Source organism: Coregonus lavaretus (assembly GCF_964263955.1).
Source record: "Coregonus lavaretus genome assembly, chromosome: 18".
NCBI lineage: Eukaryota > Metazoa > Chordata > Actinopteri > Salmoniformes > Salmonidae > Coregonus > Coregonus lavaretus.
In genome coordinates this window covers 21,606,097-21,624,151 of record NC_140005.1, presented here as the reverse complement: position 1 = coordinate 21,624,151, position 18,055 = coordinate 21,606,097, and the positions used below count along the sequence as shown (strand labels likewise).

Sequence of the window (18,055 nt, the reverse complement as noted above, 5' to 3'; positions counted from 1 at the left end):
ACATCATATCAAGGATCAAGGACTTTATGAGACCACTCACTCTGCCTTCTCTGGTTCGGCTTCGTGATCTCCATTGGCAGGCTCCTTAGTAGCAGCCTCCTTCAAGATACACATGGAATCCTGGTTAAAATACGAAAGGGTTCCAAAGGGTTCTTCGACTGTCCCAATATAACTATTTTTGTTTCCAGGTAGAATCCTTTTTGTTTCTAGGCAGGACCCTTTTTGGTTCCAGGTAGAACCCTTTTGGGTTCCATGTAGAACCCTCTGTAGAAAGGGTTCTACATGGAACCCAAAAGGGTTCTGCAAAGGGTTCTCCTATGGGGACAGCCGAAGAACCCTTTAAGGTTCTAGATAGCACTTTTTTTTACTAAGCGTGTACAGCTCATTTTCACACCTTACCATTAGATGGCATATACATTACAGAGGCCTGATCTTACACAGATAACCATTACTATTTTTCTAAAACTGAACATGTGTGATTTCTGAGGAGATCCAGGTACAGACCTTGGCCTTCTTCTGTTTGACGGCGCTGGCTAAAGAGGGGGCGTCAACCCCCACCACCTCACCCATGTCCCCCAGACCTGGCTCGGCTGCGTGCTTGCCCCCCTGGCTCTTGGTTTGGATGTTGAGCAGCTCAGCCATCAGGTCGGCCTCTGCCTTGTCCCCCTGGGCCATCTTGCCCATCTCTGCCACCGACAACGCCTCGCTCGCCTCCATCTTCTCTGCCTCCAGCACGTCGCCATGGATACCAAACTGTGTGGGGTCTGGCATGTTCCCCAGGATGTCTGTGACCTTCATGTTCTTGGCCCCCTCCACCAGGCCCCCACCAAACATTGAAGACCACAGGATGTGGAAGAAGCCCCACACCAGGTTGTAGAGGAAGCGGAAGAGGCCTGTGATGATCATCCAGAAGAAGGAGAAGAAGCCTCGGACCATCTCCCTCAGACTCATCTTCCTGAAATTCCTGTACTGCCGCCGCATGCTCTTGAAGGTGAGCAGCTGGCGGAAGCTGGACAGGTTCTTCCGCATGGAGACACAGGAGTTGGTGAAGGCTGAGTGAGACTCCATCATGCTCTCTTCCTCTTCCTCCTCCTCTTCCTCCTCCACACTCTGGCTGTCCTCCTCATCCTCCTCGGGACGCTCCACTGAGTCAGGCTCAGAGATCTGAGAGGCCAGCTGCATCTCAAAGATGGTGTCCTCACAGAAGTTGACAAACAGCTCCATCTTCTCGCTCTCCCCGCCCTCGTTGACCACGTCGAAGATGAACTGTCTCTTGGACTCTTTGACCTGGGGCTTCTCCCACTGCGTACGACTGGACTCACTGATCTCAAAGTAGACCCTCTCGATGCGCTTGGCCCCGCCCATGATCTCGATGCGGCCCAGGTAGGGCTCGAAGTAGTTAATCACGCTCTCGGCCAGGTCCAGGAAGGTGGCTAGACGGGCGTCGTGAGGCATGTGTTCTGATAGGTTGGTGAGCAGGACCGCCACGTTAAAACCAATGTCCTTGGCCGGTTCATGAAAACGCTCAACAAACTCCTCGTAGTTGAACATGTCATTTTCGTCAGCCTCGGCGCAGGAGAGCAGGAACTCGATCTCCGACTGGGAGTACTGCTTCTGGTTCTCCATAGACTTCTGGAACTCCTTCTTGGAGATCACTCCCTTGCTGTCCGGGTCGTACTCCTTGAAGTTGTCCGAGGAGGTCAGGTCTTTGAGTTTGAGGAACATGTCGAAGAACTTGAGGATCATCTCCACATTGCTGGAGGACTCCACCAGGGTGTCCACCATCTGTTTGCCAATGGTTCCGTTGACAACATTACCTGTAGGAGGGTGGCGAAGTACACAGTAACCATAACACAATCTGCTTATTTAATTGTCAGAGTAGATCAGCTAGGTGTTTGATACCATGCAATTTAATTTCAAGCAAATACATCTGTTTAGAGAGGATAAAATGGTTAGTAGCTAACTCCGTTCTATCAGTACCATCAGATAGCCACAATGTGTTCCATGATGAGTCATGACTGAGATAAAAAGGTGTAATAGAACCTTCCAGAAGAGAGAGCATCATCACGATCATGTCCTTCTGCAGGTCCAGCAGCTCCTTCAATAAGTCAATCTGACTAGAGTCCTGGGGGGACAGGAAACAAAAGCAACTTTGTGACACATCCTGCACCATATAAAGGTTAGTGCCGCTCTCTGTCAGGGGCCAGTCCGCTGCTAATATCCCAGAGTGGCATTTGGAGAGATCAAGGCCCTCTGCGAGTGCTGGGCCCCGCTCCTGTAGGATTCGCTAGGCCCCAGCCATCCATCAGCACATGGCCTAATGTCATTCTGCTTGGCCTGAGCAGATGGCTGGGAGGGGCTGACTCATTTTGGGCCTCCCCAGCATGCAATAACTCTGAGGAGGGACTTTGATTAGCTTAATCAATACGCGCCCGGCAGCCCTGTCAATCTGGCCGCTTGCAAACAGCCCTGCCCCTCCGGATAACCCTGAGATAAGCTGAGGCAGTCTGACAGTCCGAGAGGTTTCATTCTGATCCCACCTGGGTTATTGGCTACAAAGCATATCTAAGGTGTCTTGCTGTGAGAGTGATGGATCATATAGCCTTCATAACATTTCAAATTTAGGCAGAGAGAAAAGCCTGTCAACCAGGCATGCTGCAGAGTACATCCCTCAACTAAGAGGGACCTCTAGTGGTAACACAGCTGATTGGTAAGAAACTCAGGATGTGAACTCTCCATCCACATACAGTTTGATGTTGTATCACACTAACCAGATGCTATTCAGTTTCATATCTGAATTGATATATCTAATATTGAGCCACTGGTTGACAAGGAGTGAGTTGATTAGAAAATGGTCCTTAGTTGTATTACCTGTGAGAGCTTCATCTGCATATTGGCAAACACATGCAGGAAGCCCACCACTGCATCCCATAGCCTGCTGTGGGCCAGACTCTGCTGGTTCCCAATACACGGGCCCTGAGGACACACAGAGAAGACATCACTATAGTCAGGACGATCTGATCATCATGATTAACCATACAATGCATTCCTGTCTGTGAAGGTTAGTTTCTTCCAACCCAATAGTATTGTGTTACCTGTATGTACTCAGTGAGAGAGTTGAAGATCTGCTTGGCCACAGCCAGGGCTTTGGAGAAGTTCCGCTGGCCAGCCTCATCCATGATGTCTTTCCCAGAGTAGTACCAGTAAAAATCACTGATGGATTCCTAATATTGGATAAATCAACATGTAACACAGGACATTATAAACAGACACTACTCACAAAGCATATATGGAGTGAGGGTGGGGGATAGTATTTTACCTGCAGACGGAGCAGGTAGTCCACAGTGCTGATGATGATATTTACTGTGGTTGTGTTCCCTGTCTGAGTCCGCAGGAAGTTTTGGAAGTCTGAAGAAAGGCAAAGGGGTCAAATGCAAATGAATGGTTAGAGAGGATTATTATCAGCAGAGCAAGGTAATGATATACATTGAACATTGTCACAAGTAGGCTACAGTAGATAAGGCTTATTATTGACGTAAGGTGTTCTGTGTAAAGTGTTCGACGTACCATTGTTGTGTCCCTCACAAAGCAGTTGCAGAAACCTAAAGAGATCCTTAGTGAACTCATCATTCTGCAGTACCTTGGAACCTGGAAACAGGAGATGAGATTGACGACTGTCCCCTTTGGTTAGGAGGGGGCTAGAAATCAGATGACCCCCTCAGCTTGATCTAACACAAGCTTACACCATGGCCAGCATAACTTTCACTTCCCCACAAAGCTGCTGTCTAGTCCTCAAGCTCCTAGATCAGGAGACTTTGTCATGAAAGTATTATGCTCTCTATGAGACATTCATATCACTTTGACTTGATATACATACTGTATAGAGGGAGGGATAACAGGAATAAAACTGAGCTTTGTTGTTCTGTCCTTCAGATACAAGCAAAGCGTTGGTAATTGTATTCTTACTACTAATTGACTTTATCGATTCCACACAGACAACAAGCACTAACTTTGTATGGGAGGAGAGAGAGGTAAGAGTCAGTTGGGTCTAATGCTATGGCTTGAACAATCAGGCCAATGTCTTATTGGAGCATGCATGTGTTCCTTCAGATCAGAGCAGTAGGTTATTATCACATTCCAGACAGAGGGGAGGGGGAAGAGGTGGGAACTGAACGGAGAGCAATCAGGATGGCGAAATGAGTAGAATCTAAACCATGTATTTACCCCGCTCACTCACGTTGACTGCGACCGATGAGTTAAAAAATTATAAGAAAAAACAAACAAACAAAAAAAGCAGACATAAGCAAAGGAGAAGACATTGAGTTTCAATAAGAAGTAAGGAAGAAGAAGAGAGATATATCTACATCACTTTAGGCGTTGGACATACAGTAGACATGCGGTTAAGAGTCTCAGGTAGGTAGGTCTACAGGTTCTGCTGCACAGTTTGGCAGGACTGGTGTTGGACGAGGGGTGAGAAACACTACAGGACTGCAGTCACCATCACTTATGCCTGATTACATGAGGTGGGAATGAGCTGGAGTGTGTATGAGAACATAGCCATTTACTGTATGCACGCCATTAGATACAATACCTTCTATGGGTGATTTACATTGTGTATAGATCTGTTATTTTGGAGTTGGTGTTTTTTATCTTGTTGACAGACAGTGCTCAGACATCACGTGACTGAGGAACATACAGTAGCACAGGTTTACCTGCATAATGAACACAGACACAATGGGCCAGTTCGTTTTGCATTGCCAGGTGCCCTGGGTGAGTGGAGATTTCACATAAGGACCAATGTAATGGTCTAAAATGTGCAAACTCCGCCTACCCGGGGCACCGGGCCATGCAAAACGAACTCACCCAATGACATATGTGACATGGAGATTAGCTTTTCCATCACAAACAAAAGAGCAAATGTGGCACGCTAATGCTGCACCATGTGTCTGTAATAGCCCTATCACAGGCCTTCTAACACAACAAAAAGGCATGGGCCAATCATTAGCTGTTGGGTTGGACATCGGCTGACCAATCGTAATGGCAGGTGGTGTATCCTTATGGACTGCTGTTATTGCTTGTGCATACATTTGTAGGAATTACTAGCCTCCACATACAGTTCTGACATAACATTACCTTTGTCACTATGGAGTAGGGTACAGTAAATCTTGATTAATGAATTACGTTTCTCTATGGGCAGATACAGAATGTACAACAAGTTGTTAATAGGAACATACTGACACTGGCTGTAGCACAAGCAGTAAGAGCAAGCCACCAACAATCACATTACTGGAATAATGCAATTTTAGACTGGTTTTGTCTATTCATTGGTTGGAGATCAGAAGACAGGCGACTTGTGACCCTGTGGCTGGGTGGGAGGAAGGGGGAGGGGTCAGATGAAATCAACATGGAGCCTTTAGAATTATATTTATTACCTACTTAATGTTTATCTTTTATACTTGTTTAGGGTTTTAGACACTTAAGAAATCTGTATGGAGCATCATGGGTCAGCATTCGGCAACAGCACCAAGTGGATTTGACACTCAAAAGTAAGAAAATAAATGGTTCTTATAATCAAACAAATCTACAATTACTTTCTGAGAACACTAAACATTTCTAAGATATGCATTTCTTTCTGTGTGTTGACAGGAAAGAGAGAGGTTACAGTGCATATGTCTGTCTGATGTAGTGTTGACAGGTGAGAGAGTGGTTACAGTGCATGTCTGTCTGAGGTAGTGTTGACAGGTGAGAGAGAGGTTACAGTGCATGTCTGTCTGAGGTAGCATTGACAGGTGAGAGAGAGGTTACAGTGCATGTCTGTCTGAGGTAGTGTTGACAGGTGAGAGAGAGGTTACAGTGCATGTCTGTCTGAGGTAGTGTTGACAGGAAAGAGAGAGGTTACAGTGCATATGTCTGTCTGATGTAGTGTTGACAGGTGAGAGAGTGGTTACAGTGCATGTCTGTCTGAGGTAGCGTTGACAGGTGAGAGAGAGGTTACAGTGCATGTCTGTCTGAGGTAGTGTTGACAGGTGAGAGAGAGGTTACAGTGCATGTCTGTCTGAGATAGTGTTGACAGGAGAGAGAGAGGTTACAGTGCATGTCTGTCTGAGGTAGCGTTGACAGGAGGGAGAGGTTACAGTGCATGTCTGTCTGAGGTAGTGTTGACAGGAGAGAGAGTTTACAGTGCATGTCTGTCTGAGGTAGTGTTGACAGGAGAGAGAGAGGTTACAGTGCATGTCTGTCTGAGGTAGCGTTGACAGGTGAGAGAGAGGTTACAGTGCATGTCTGTCTGAGGTAGTGTTGACAGGAGAGAGAGGTTACAGTGCATGTCTGTCTGAGGTAGCGTTGACAGGAGAGAGAGGTTACAGTGCATGTCTGTCTGAGGTAGTGTTGACAGGTGAGAGAGAGGTTACAGTGCATGTCTGTCTGAGGTAGCGTTGACAGGTGAGAGAGAGGTTACAGTGCATGTCTGTCTGAGGTAGTGTTGACAGGAGGGAGAGGTTACAGTGCATGTCTGTCTGAGGTAGTGTTGACAGGAGAGAGAGAGGTTACAGTGCATGTCTGTCTGAGGTAATGTTGACAGGTGAGAGAGAGGTTACAGTGCATGTCTGTCTGAGGTAGTGTTGACAGGAGAGAGAGGTTACAGTGCATGTCTGTCTGAGGTAGCGTTGACAGGTGAGAGAGAGGTTACAGTGCATGTCTGTCTGAGGTAGTGTTGACAGGAGAGAGAGGTTACAGTGCATGTCTGTCTGAGGTAGTGTTGACAGGAGAGAGAGGTTACAGTGCATGTCTGTCTGAGGTAGTGTAGTATTTATCCTTGTCTTTCTCTCCTCACTTACTTGATCCTTCCTCAGTCACCATCCCAAGACCTTCTGCTTTGTTTTGCCTTTCGAATGCATTCAAATCCAGGACACTAATGAATTTGAAGGAAACATACCCAACATGGTTTTCAACACGTATGGTTTTGCTTTGTTTGAATGTCAAACCATCAAAAATGTGTTTGTGTGTGAGATCCTTTTACCTGCAAGACTGCATGAGTCCTGATAAACTCTTGAAAAAGCCAGCATCTCTTTTTTCCTTCAGATAGTCTAGCATTTTCTACAAAAAGGAAATACACAATCAAATGTGAGCTGCACTGTACATACTAAACAGATTGATATGGGTCCATGAATATTCTAATATACCTGCTGGACCAGTATGTTGCCCCCGTTGAGTATAGAGATGCCCAGCTTCAAAGTAAAGGTCACCATGGGCCCAAGTGAACCTGAAGAGGACAATCAGGGATCACATTATTTGTGTGTGTGTGTTTGTCTTTGTGAAAGTGTGTGTTTCCCTGTACTTTATTTATATATATATATATATATATATATATATATATATAATTTTTTTTTTTTTTTTTTTTTTAGGTGGTAGATCAGCTTTAATATTGCAGATAGATTGTGCTTTCCATCAATGTAATTGTATGCATAATTTCCAGTCCTCCATATATATGGACAACAACACTTAGGCTTCTACTTCCAGCTTATACAGTGGGGGGGGAAAAGTATTTAGTCAGCCACCAATTGTGCAAGTTCTCCCACTTAAAAAGATGAGAGAGGACTGTAATTTTCATCATAGGTACACGTCAACTATGACAGACAAAATGAGGAAAAAAAATCCAGAAAATCACATTGTAGGATTTTTAATGATTTTTTTTGCAAATTATGGTGGAAAATAAGTATTTGGTCAATAACAAAAGTTTCTCAATACTTTGTTATATACCCTTTGTTGGCAATGACACAGGTCAAACGTTTTCTGTAAGTCTTCACAAGGTTTTCACACACTGTTGCTGGTATTTTGGCCCATTCCTCCATGCAGATCTCCTCTAGAGCAGTGATGTTTTGGGGCTGTCGCTGGGCAACACGTACTTTCAACTCCCTCCAAAGATTTTCTATGGGGTTGAGATCTGGAGACTGGCTAGGCCACTCCAGGACCTTGAAATGGTTCTTACAAAGCCACTCCTTCGTTGCCCGGGCGGTGTGTTTGGGATCATTGTCATGCTGAAAGACCCAGCCACGTTTCATCTTCAATGCCCTTGCTGATGGAAGGAGGTTTTCACTCAAAATCTCACGATACATGGCCCCATTCATTCTTTCCTTTACACGGATCAGTCGTCCTGGTCCCTTTGCAGAAAAACAGCCCCAAAGCATGATGTTTCCACCCCCATGCTTCACAGTAGGTATGGTGTTCTTTGGATGCAACTCAGCATTCTTTGTCCTCCAAACACGACGTGTTGAGTTTTTACCAAAAAGTTATATTTTGGTTTCATCTGACCATATGACATTCTCCCAATCCTCTTCTGGATCATCCAAAAGCAAACTTCAGACGGGCCTGGACATGTACTGGCTTAAGCAGGGGGACACGTCTGGCACTGCAGGATTTGTGTCCCTGGCGGCGTAGTGTGTTACTGATGGTAGGCTTTGTTACTTTGGTCCCAGCTCTCTGCAGGTCATTCACTAGGTCCCCCCGTGTGGTTCTGGGATTTTTGCTCACCGTTCTTGTGATCATTTTGACCCCACAGGGTGAGATCTTGCGTGGAGCCCCAGATCGAGGGAGATTATCAGTGGTCTTGTATGTCTTCCATTTCCTAATAATTGCTCCCACAGTTGATTTCTTAAAACCAAGCTGCTTACCTATTGCAGATTCAGTCTTCCCAGCCTGGTGCAGGTCTACAATTTTGTTTCTGGTGTCCTTTGACAGCTCTTTGGTCTTGGCCATAGTGGAGTTTGGAGTGTGACTGTTTGAGGTTGTGGACAGGTGTCTTTTATACTGATAACAAGTTCAAACAGGTGCCATTAATACAGGTAACGAGTGGAGGACAGAGGAGCCTCTTAAAGAAGAAGTTACAGGTCTGTGAGAGCCAGAAATCTTGCTTGTTTGTAGGTGACCAAATACTTATTTTCCACCATAATTTGCAAATAAATTCATTAAAAATCCTACAATGCGATTTTCTGGATTTTTTTTCCTCAATTTGTCTGTCATAGTTGACGTGTACCTATGATGAAAATTACAGGACTCTCTCATCTTTTTAAGTGGGAGAACTTGCACAATTGGTGGCTGACTAAATACTTTTTTTCCCCACTGTACATACTACATACATTTTACGGACACAGTATATTTTACAATAGTTATCTTTTGTTTGTTTTTAGTCCCATCCTTCAGCTCCACTCAACCCCTCCCATCTATCTCTGAACACCAGAACACCCTATACCTTTGCTGGCGCTGATCATCTGTAACAGCATCTCAGCAGCTCCTCTGTCATGCAGCCTGGCCTGCTGGTACAGAGTCTTCTGTTTCTCCATCTCTTTTTCCTAACAGGTCGACAAACAAACAAACCCCATGTAAACAAACACAGCTCCTCACAAAACCATTTGAAACTAGTCAAATCTAATACCCTGATGGGAGATCCAAAACACCTCAAACGTTTTCTCTTTTCCTTCTTCATCTTCCTCTTCTTCATCTTCTGCACAACTCTAAAGAAAACAAGCCAGAGCTTTGTTAGCCAGATCTCTGTTGACTTCTACAGGACACTAAAGACATGTATCCAATAACAAATCAGCAAACAATTAATATAGGCTTTGTACCTTTGCCATCATGTCTGCATATGCAATATACAAAGGATCCTCATCCAAAGAACTGAATGAAAAAGCAGGATAAACATGTGTGAATAAATCTTGCATAACTCCATAGTAAACAAGTGTCTCAGGTGCATGACTAAGAACAAATATGACACAATTACTTGTGCTCGAGCGCTTCTCCTTGCGTGGGGAGAAATTATGCAGTGATTTAGTTGAATGCGCCAGTTTATTAGCCAAGGGATACACCGGCAATATTACACAGCACAGATGGAGCTAGCAGCACGATGCCAGGTGCCCAGGTGTGTGTGTGTGTTTACCTCCGCTCAGTGAGCGCATTGTGACTGAAATGCAGGATGAGCTGATGAAGCGGGTCTGGCTGCATCTCTGCCTCCTCCTCTTCCTCCTCCTCCACCTTCAGTTGGGTCTTCTGCACAAACACCCAGTCACACATCAGAGTACCGCCCCACAGCCTTACACCCAATCACCTGTCATGTATACAGTAGCAGTGCCCTTTACCCTCTGAGAGTGACTAAATGTGCTGATACACATCCTATAGATTGTACTTCTAAATCACTGTACTCTACTTTGAATTAGTGATATTTTAAGAATGCAAGTTAAAGTTGTTCAAATTACACTGCAACACACTTTAGAAATAACAATTACCACAAGGCCAAGGTATCTAAACAAAAATATGGATGGTTATTATCCATATGCAGTAACCACTGCCATTTTATAAGCAGTCTTATCTTACTGCGCATCACTTACCTTAGAGACAACAGGGTGTACTTGATCAACAGAAGCACATTGAAATTAAAGATGCATAATGTGCAGTCAAACCCTGTCTCACTGAAGCATGGCCCATGGAAAGACACAGACTGAGTGTATCTCAACAGGATAGCATTACGGGTACGGCACGCCACTCCTACATCAGCAGACCATGCAGGCACACACACAGGGACATACACACACAGGGACATACACACAGCACATTTAGATGGTGCAGCAGTGTCAAGGTCAGCGCTGTCAAGGTTAGCGGTGTCAAGGTCAGTGGTGTCAAGGTCAGAGGTGTCAAGGTCAGAGGTGTCAAGGTCAGAGGTGTCAAGGTCAGAGGTGTCAAGGTCAGCGCTGTCAAGGTTAGCGGTGTCAAGGTCAGTGGTGTCAAGGTCAGTGGTGTCAAGGTCAGAGGTGTCAAGGTCAGAGGTGTCAAGGTCAGAGGTGTCAAGGTCAGCGGTGTCAAGGTCAGTGGTGTCAAGGTCAGAGGTGTCAAGGTCAGCGGTGTCAAGGTCAGAGGTGTCAAGGTCAGCGCTGTCAAGGTTAGCGGTGTCAAGGTCAGTGGTGTCAAGGTCAGAGGTGTCAAGGTCAGAGGTGTCAAGGTCAGCAGTGTCAAGGTTAGCGGTGTCAAGGTCAGAGGTGTCAAGATCAGCGCTGTCAAGGTTAGCGGTGTCAAGGTCAGTGGTGTCAAGGTCAGAGGTGTCAAGGTCAGAGGTGTCAAGGTCAGAGGTGTCAAGGTGTGTGTTCAGTAGAGATAAAGAGAGGAAGATGGAGGTTAAGCATGACTCTCCATGAGCCTGATCCATACTCTATAATACTCTATAATACTCTATACTAGTCTACCACTTTATCCCTATGACAGTCACATACACTCTCCTAGTGAAGAGAGGCCACCAGGAAAGGATGGTGCAAAAAAAGTGGTAGATGGGATACTATTCCACATGGTCAACTCTTTTAAGATGTAACCACTTTCCCTGCATTTTAAGTCTACAATATCTTATAAAGTGTTATAGAGTGTTTATAACCATTGTCTTCATTGCTGTTTTGATAGATGTAGCAGGTTCTCACGCTTACACAGGACGGAACTGTGTTTTTGAAGAATTTCTGAGACATCTAGAATCAAAGTTGTAAAGAAAGCAACCCTTGCAGGGACAGTTTTCCTTAAATATTTCATTACAACTAATTCCTCAAACGACATGAATATGGCACAATACTGTGTCCATGCTGCAATAGAAAATTTACGAAGGACACCACACCTTCCATAAATTTCACCAGTAAGCCATAGCATCGTTGTTGGATGCTGTCTTACCCCTGTGGAATGGGGGACAGCTCTAGAACCGGACAATGGTACAGTAACAGTACTGTATAGCTGGCAGCCTGGCACTGACATCCAGGGCAATGTCATGCGTGCCTGGGTAGGCGTTTCGGTTAGCAAGGGACAGAGCCACACGGAGCCAGGGGCAAAACATGGATAACTGGCGGAACACCTGCGGCGTTTGGCAGGCATTGTGCAGGCGAAGAGCTCATGTTGTGGCATGGCCAGGTGAGGACGGAGAGGAAAGGCTAGCCCCACAAATAACACAGAGACGGCTGGGCACTGTGAGGACAGATACAGTACTTACTGCCAGGTCCTGCACTAGCTTCTCTTCAAAAGAGTACGTCTCTGTCTCTATCCATATTCTCTGATAGCCCAGGAGGAAGAGGTTAATAGAGCGATGCCTGGGGGGGGGGGCAGAGGGAGATTAGGAGGGTTAGCAGGATGGGCCAGGGGGAGAGCAGAGGAGAGGAGAGGAGGGGGGTATTACGTTAAGAATGGTTAATACTGGTTAGTATGGCACTGGAACATCCAACTGGTCACCGTGGAGAAACACCTTGGAAGATTGAACTGTACCCCCAATTTCATAATCCTGTCATGTATGCACCAGTAAACAATTATCACAGGACATATTTATTTTAGCAACATCTATAGTGTACTATGATGATTAAAATATGATATAAATTACAGAGACATCGGTACAGAAACCTAGAATTTAGGAGAAAAATACTTTTTGGTCAGAATGAATGAGTGAATATTTTTGTGATGAGTGTAGCTCCCAGGCCTAGAGGTGGACCAGTCAGAATGCCAGTTGGATCACTGTATGAGAGTTACAGTTATAGTACAAACCATGGCTGGGAGGAGGGGGGAGGAACAGGAGGTCACAAACGTTGTCTGAACATTACATTACCGTTAACATGGAGAGCAGACTGTCATAGTCTGTGTTCTCATGCATTTTTTCGAGCCAATAGCGTTGGTAGGCGTTCAGGAAGTAATTATTACTTTTGTGCCTGAGGGGAGGTACAGTATTGTCATTCAGGAGAGAACAGAGAGAGGGTGAAGTACAGATGTACTATCTTCATTTGACCAGTTTCTCACAGCAGGACAATAATCCTGCAGCAACAGGAAATGTAAATTATTATGTGGATTATAATGGAAATTTTTGTAGGGGATGATACATTTTTCATTAGGGCAAATCAAGTCTGACATTTTAAAGTGAAATGTACAAACTTTAGAAGCCTTTTTAAACCTTGAATACACTACATGTTTGCATTTCGTGCTGCACAGGAAAATTCTCTGCAGACAACAGAGTGATATCATTAAGAAAGTACATCTGTAGTAGAGACAGAGTAGTAGAGATACTGTAAGAAGCGTGGTAAGCAACTGAAACAAGGGTATGTGATAGTTTTAGAGGTGGTGGAAACACAAGCTAACAGTTTGAGGGGAAAAGTACACAGACATTTAATCAAATGTCATTATTTCAAAAACATTACTCTGACTCAGAAGGCTAATGCTTACTCATTTCTCAACGATGTGATGCAATGTCATACTCCCAAAAGAACACCAATAACTAGTTGAAATGAGTCATCTTGTGTCGAGGAGCGACATCAGAGCACACATTAAAGATGGCCGCCCCCAGGTTGGGCTCCTAATTGTTTTTCTCCCTGCTGTCTCTCCTCCTGGGTCTCTGTGATTGAGTTACAGTGCAGCAGGGCATGAAATTGCCAGTGTCCTTTTCTATTCCGTGATAACAGGCGGAGGCGAGTCATTTGTCGTACAGATTGGGGGAGGGAAGCTTCACATTAAATATTAGGGTCAGAGCCCAGGAAAGAGGGGTGAGACTAATGAGGCAGAGAGAAAGAGGGTTGGCTTGGAAATGCTAAACTGTACACAGCCTACTGCCTCACAGTACCGACATCAGCAGCAGGGATATTCTATTCTAATATTTGACTTGTAGTGTCAGTCAGCTAATTAATGTGTTTGTAAAGGAATGTGACTATACAAAATGTAGATGGGTGTGTGATACCTGGGCAGGTTGTAGAGAGGAGCCATGCGGAAGCAGGCCACCACCGCACGCTTTCTCTGCTTGGACAGCAGTTTCTGCCAAACACACTTCTTAGACCTCAACGGCTGCTCCACCTACAATGAATAAATGAAAACAAAACATGTACTTTGTTATATATCAAATTATATAGGGAGTATGGTTTGGATCACACGTATGAGTATATCATGTTGAGTAAAGATCTATGATCAGAGAAGCAGGACATAAAGGATCCAGGATATGGAGATATGGGGCACAGATATAAGACGTAGAAAACTGGATGTACTGAAGGCAGTAGGGGTGATGCGTGGTGCAGCCAGCCACTGACCTGCTCCAGATGGAAGACTGCAGCGGAGATGCTCTGGACCCGGAACACTGTCCTCTCAGGGTCTGGAGGCCCCTCGTTCTTCACCATCACATCCTTATACAGGTTCAGCTGCCACCGCACTGCAGGGTCCTCTGACTGGGGGTGGGTTAGCGCAGTGTAGGGGTTAGAAAACATCACTGCTGTTTGATATGGAGTTGCTGTTGTAGTTTTATGAATGACAATAAGTGTCGTTCATGATTTTCTCTAGCTCACCTTCTCTTGAAGGTGCAGATTCTGTCGCAAATGCTCCTTCACTTCATCATCTGTGTCTTTCTGTTGAGCAACATGAGGAAACAATTAGATATACCATTCATTAATCGTACCCCGTTCTTGACCACCCTTGATGACCGAAAAAATGGAATACTGGTCTCTGCTGGGTATGGTGTGGTCGGTAACGCCTGACCCCAGACCAGTGTGGGCTAGGCAGGCCCTCTCACCAGGAGGTAGCGTGTCTTGGCCAGGGAAATGAGCTCCTGGTCCCCGGGGGTGCACATGTTGAGTCCGATGGGCAGCATCTTCTTCAAGGCAGCCACGATCAGGGAGGTCTGGATGGAGTAGAACTCTCCTCGCTTCCTCTTATGCTTCCTTTCCTGGTCCTGACCCCCTGACTGATACCAGGACGGAATGACACATTAATAACTTCACCTGGCACTCACCCTATGTACAGTAGTGGACTATAGGGAATAGGCAGTGATTTGGGACACAGTCTGGTCTTATCTATCTATGGTAATAATATTTTAGATGGGTCCTACCATTTGTTATATAGAGCCAATGCAGTCAACTTCTAAATGTCTACCTTTACTTTCAAATTGCTACCTTGACCTGACCGTGCTGTATTTCACTGGAGCTTATTTAACAGTGGGAGAACAGCACACAGCACACCACATGCTGAATTAAGCCTGTGGGTAGCAGAGGGAACCAAGGCGTTTTTTCATCACCAGCTAAATCTGCAGAGGCTGAAAATCTGTGCCCATGAAGCATTTCAAATTGAGCTATAGCCTGAAAGCAGCATTAGCCCACAGTTTGCCTCTACCCATACAGTGAGGTATTATTCAAGAAGGACTGCACTGTAAAAGGCTAATGGAAGAAGCTGGCACAGAGGAAACACTCATATTTAACCCAGCAAGAGAGACAGAAACACAATTAACTGTATGGATGCACACACACACACACACACACAGACAGACACACACACACACCCCCCAGTGCAGGAGCTGAGTGACTAATAGAAACAGCCAGGGGAAGGCAGCAGCCATACCCAGAAACACCATTGACATGTGATCATGTTATTTGTCATGGGCTTGTTGACGTTCAATAACAGAGATGGGACGTGGTCGGCCCATAAGGGAATGAGAAACATTAGTTATGATGTCAGTCGGGTCTGATGATGGAAGGCCGATAGGAGTTAATGATTGGCTGTTGTAATGTGTTCACAGTGAAGCAGGGCACGCTAATGGCTGCTGCTCTATCCCAGTGAACGGAGTGTAAAAGCAGACAGGATAAATAAACAAACAATCAACAAATCTATTCCCTGTCCCTGAGGTGATGACATGGCTGCTGTTTGTGGAGGGAATATTTGTTGTGCTGTTTGGCCATGGGGGATATGAGTGTTAGGGTTGCTGCAGTACTGGAGCAGTGAGAGAGAAAGGGAGCCCAGTAACAAGGCTCATCTGGAGAGCGTGCTGACAGAGAGCAGTGGGAGGTTGGACTGAGGTTAGCAGGGTTAGGATGTGAACAGTAGAGCTCTCCAGCACTGGAAATAAGGGGAATATGTAGTACTGTTTTGACTGTCTCAGTAAGCAGGCACAAAATAATAAACGCTACCTTTGACATCTTGATCTTGCTGTCACCAGTCAGGAATGACAGGTTGTTGATTTCATTCTGAACCACAAAGTTCTGCTCTTCCCTTTTGAAGTTCTGAGGAAAGAGTAATAACAATGTATGAAGAAGACATCTCTGCTTTGTTTATTTCTCAATCTGAGCGTCCTCTCCATTGTAACTGTTAGTTTGTCCATTGTTTATAAGGAGAAATCGTACATGTGATTTGCACCAGAGGATGAAGATCTCAGCCACCATTCTGAAGAGTTCATTGGAGTCAGCGTCTGGTTCTTTCAGCCACCTGGACCTGCAGGAGAAAGGAGAGAGAAGAGATGAAACAAAGACTGTATCAATATAATATCCTCTGCTCCAAAGCCTTGCCACCAAACTAGTACATTCCTTCACTACAATAGGTCCTACGATAAAAGTAAAACACACCCTCATCATGCCACTGTAAACAACTCCCTTACCCAGGTTTCAGCGGGCTCACCTGTTGTTGTCTACATAGCGGATGAGCATTGGGTAGAAGGCGTAGAGGTCTCTGCAGAGCACAGCGAACTCATCCAGGATGAGCAGCTCAGCTTCCTGGGTATCTCCCTTACTGTCAGCCTTCAGTAGCTCCTCCTCCGTCACCACCTTCACTGTCTTCTTCTTCAGCTTCTCCAGCGTAGGCAGGAAGTGACTCTTCAACAGAACAGCCCTGGCCTTACTGATGATGGGCTGGGCGTACACTGCACACACAGCAGTCATAGTGACAAACACATTGTTAGTTGTTTTTATTAGAAATTAAAAATAAAAACAACACCATCTTGCTAGGAATGCAAAAGACAATCCCTTTTCATTCGGGTTCATCTGATCAGTACTGTATGCAAATATGGAGACAGTTTTACCCTCAAAACCAGTACATTTCCTAAAGCTCCCATCCACTGTGACAGACTACTGTACACTCCCACAGAGTAATGCAACCCCGCTAACCTGCAATCCTCTTCATCCAGGAGGCCTCGTCGATGCCCAGGTTGCTGTTGAGGATCTTCAGGATGTTTCCCAGGATGAGGCTGAGGTGTTCTGAGGTGACGGTGGTGGAGAACACACTGCCCCCAACACTTCCCCCGCTGTGTGGAGACGGCTGGTTCTCTGGGCCCTTCTCCCACCAGCAGGACAGGTAGTTACACAGCATGGGCAGCACCACCTCAATGACGTGAGGCATCTCTGTGTAGCGCGCCCCAGACTCAGACATGTCGTTGATGTCCTTCATCAGGACGTCTAGATGAGGCATCTCCGGACACATCTCCTCCACCGCATCTGGCATGCCCAGGACTACACAGAATATGATGAGCGCTATTTTACATACATAGGTAAAGAACCATTAAATAGTGTATCATGGTGTAAAATGTACAACAGTATCATATATCAGGGGGCGACAGGTAGCTTAGTGGTTAAGAGCGTTGTGCCAGTAACCGAAAGGTCGCTGGTTCTAATCCCCGAGCCGACTAGGTGAAAACTGTCGATGTGCCCTTGAGCAAGGCACTTAACCCTAATTGCTCCTATAAGTCGCTCTGGATAAGAGCGTCTGCTAAATGACTTTAAAAAATATATATATATATATACAGTCATGGCCAAAATTGTTGGCACCCCTGAAATTTTTCCAGAAAATGAAGTATTTCTCACAGAAAAGTATTGAAATTACACATGTTTTGCTATGCACATGTTTATTTCCTTTGTGTGTATTGGAATAACACAAAAAAAAACAGGAAAAAAGCAAATTTGACATAATTTCACACAAAACTCAAAAAATGGGCCGGACAAAATGATTGGCACCCTTAACTTAATATTTAGTTGCACACCCTTTGGAAAAAATAACTGAAATCAGTCGCTTCCTATAACCATCAATAAGCTTCTTACACCTCTCACCCGGAATTTTGGACCACTCTTCTTTTGCAAACTGCTCCAGGTCTCTCATATTGGATGGGTGCCTTTTCCCAACAGCAATTTTAAGATCTCTCCACAGGTGTTCAATGGGATTAAGATCTGGACTCATTGCTGGCCACTTCAGAACTCTCCAGCGCTTTGTTGCCATCCATTTCTGGGTGCTTTTTGAAGTATGTTTGGGGTCATTGTCCTGCTGGAAG

General features: G+C 45.2%; 1 protein-coding gene across 1 annotated transcript in view; it reads right to left on the bottom strand.

Annotated features, from left to right (window-relative positions):
- LOC311145349 (ryanodine receptor 3-like) overlaps nucleotides 1-18,055 on the bottom strand; it is a gene marked incomplete at its 5' end in the record, with an annotated part of 137,627 nt that overhangs the window by 9,080 nt on the left and 110,492 nt on the right. The window contains 23 exons of the mRNA XM_084181575.1: nucleotides 41-99; nucleotides 505-1,817; nucleotides 2,044-2,125; nucleotides 2,872-2,976; nucleotides 3,096-3,224; nucleotides 3,320-3,408; nucleotides 3,568-3,674; nucleotides 6,833-6,910; nucleotides 7,019-7,095; nucleotides 7,182-7,261; nucleotides 9,248-9,347; nucleotides 9,453-9,509; nucleotides 9,621-9,672; nucleotides 9,932-10,041; nucleotides 12,008-12,104; nucleotides 13,727-13,839; nucleotides 14,070-14,204; nucleotides 14,322-14,381; nucleotides 14,546-14,716; nucleotides 15,933-16,025; nucleotides 16,146-16,233; nucleotides 16,417-16,657; nucleotides 16,902-17,243. Coding sequence (XP_084037701.1) covers nucleotides 41-99; nucleotides 505-1,817; nucleotides 2,044-2,125; nucleotides 2,872-2,976; nucleotides 3,096-3,224; nucleotides 3,320-3,408; nucleotides 3,568-3,674; nucleotides 6,833-6,910; nucleotides 7,019-7,095; nucleotides 7,182-7,261; nucleotides 9,248-9,347; nucleotides 9,453-9,509; nucleotides 9,621-9,672; nucleotides 9,932-10,041; nucleotides 12,008-12,104; nucleotides 13,727-13,839; nucleotides 14,070-14,204; nucleotides 14,322-14,381; nucleotides 14,546-14,716; nucleotides 15,933-16,025; nucleotides 16,146-16,233; nucleotides 16,417-16,657; nucleotides 16,902-17,243 — 3,778 coding nt within the window. The remainder of the gene's footprint in view (nucleotides 1-40; nucleotides 100-504; nucleotides 1,818-2,043; nucleotides 2,126-2,871; nucleotides 2,977-3,095; nucleotides 3,225-3,319; nucleotides 3,409-3,567; nucleotides 3,675-6,832; nucleotides 6,911-7,018; nucleotides 7,096-7,181; nucleotides 7,262-9,247; nucleotides 9,348-9,452; nucleotides 9,510-9,620; nucleotides 9,673-9,931; nucleotides 10,042-12,007; nucleotides 12,105-13,726; nucleotides 13,840-14,069; nucleotides 14,205-14,321; nucleotides 14,382-14,545; nucleotides 14,717-15,932; nucleotides 16,026-16,145; nucleotides 16,234-16,416; nucleotides 16,658-16,901; nucleotides 17,244-18,055) is intronic.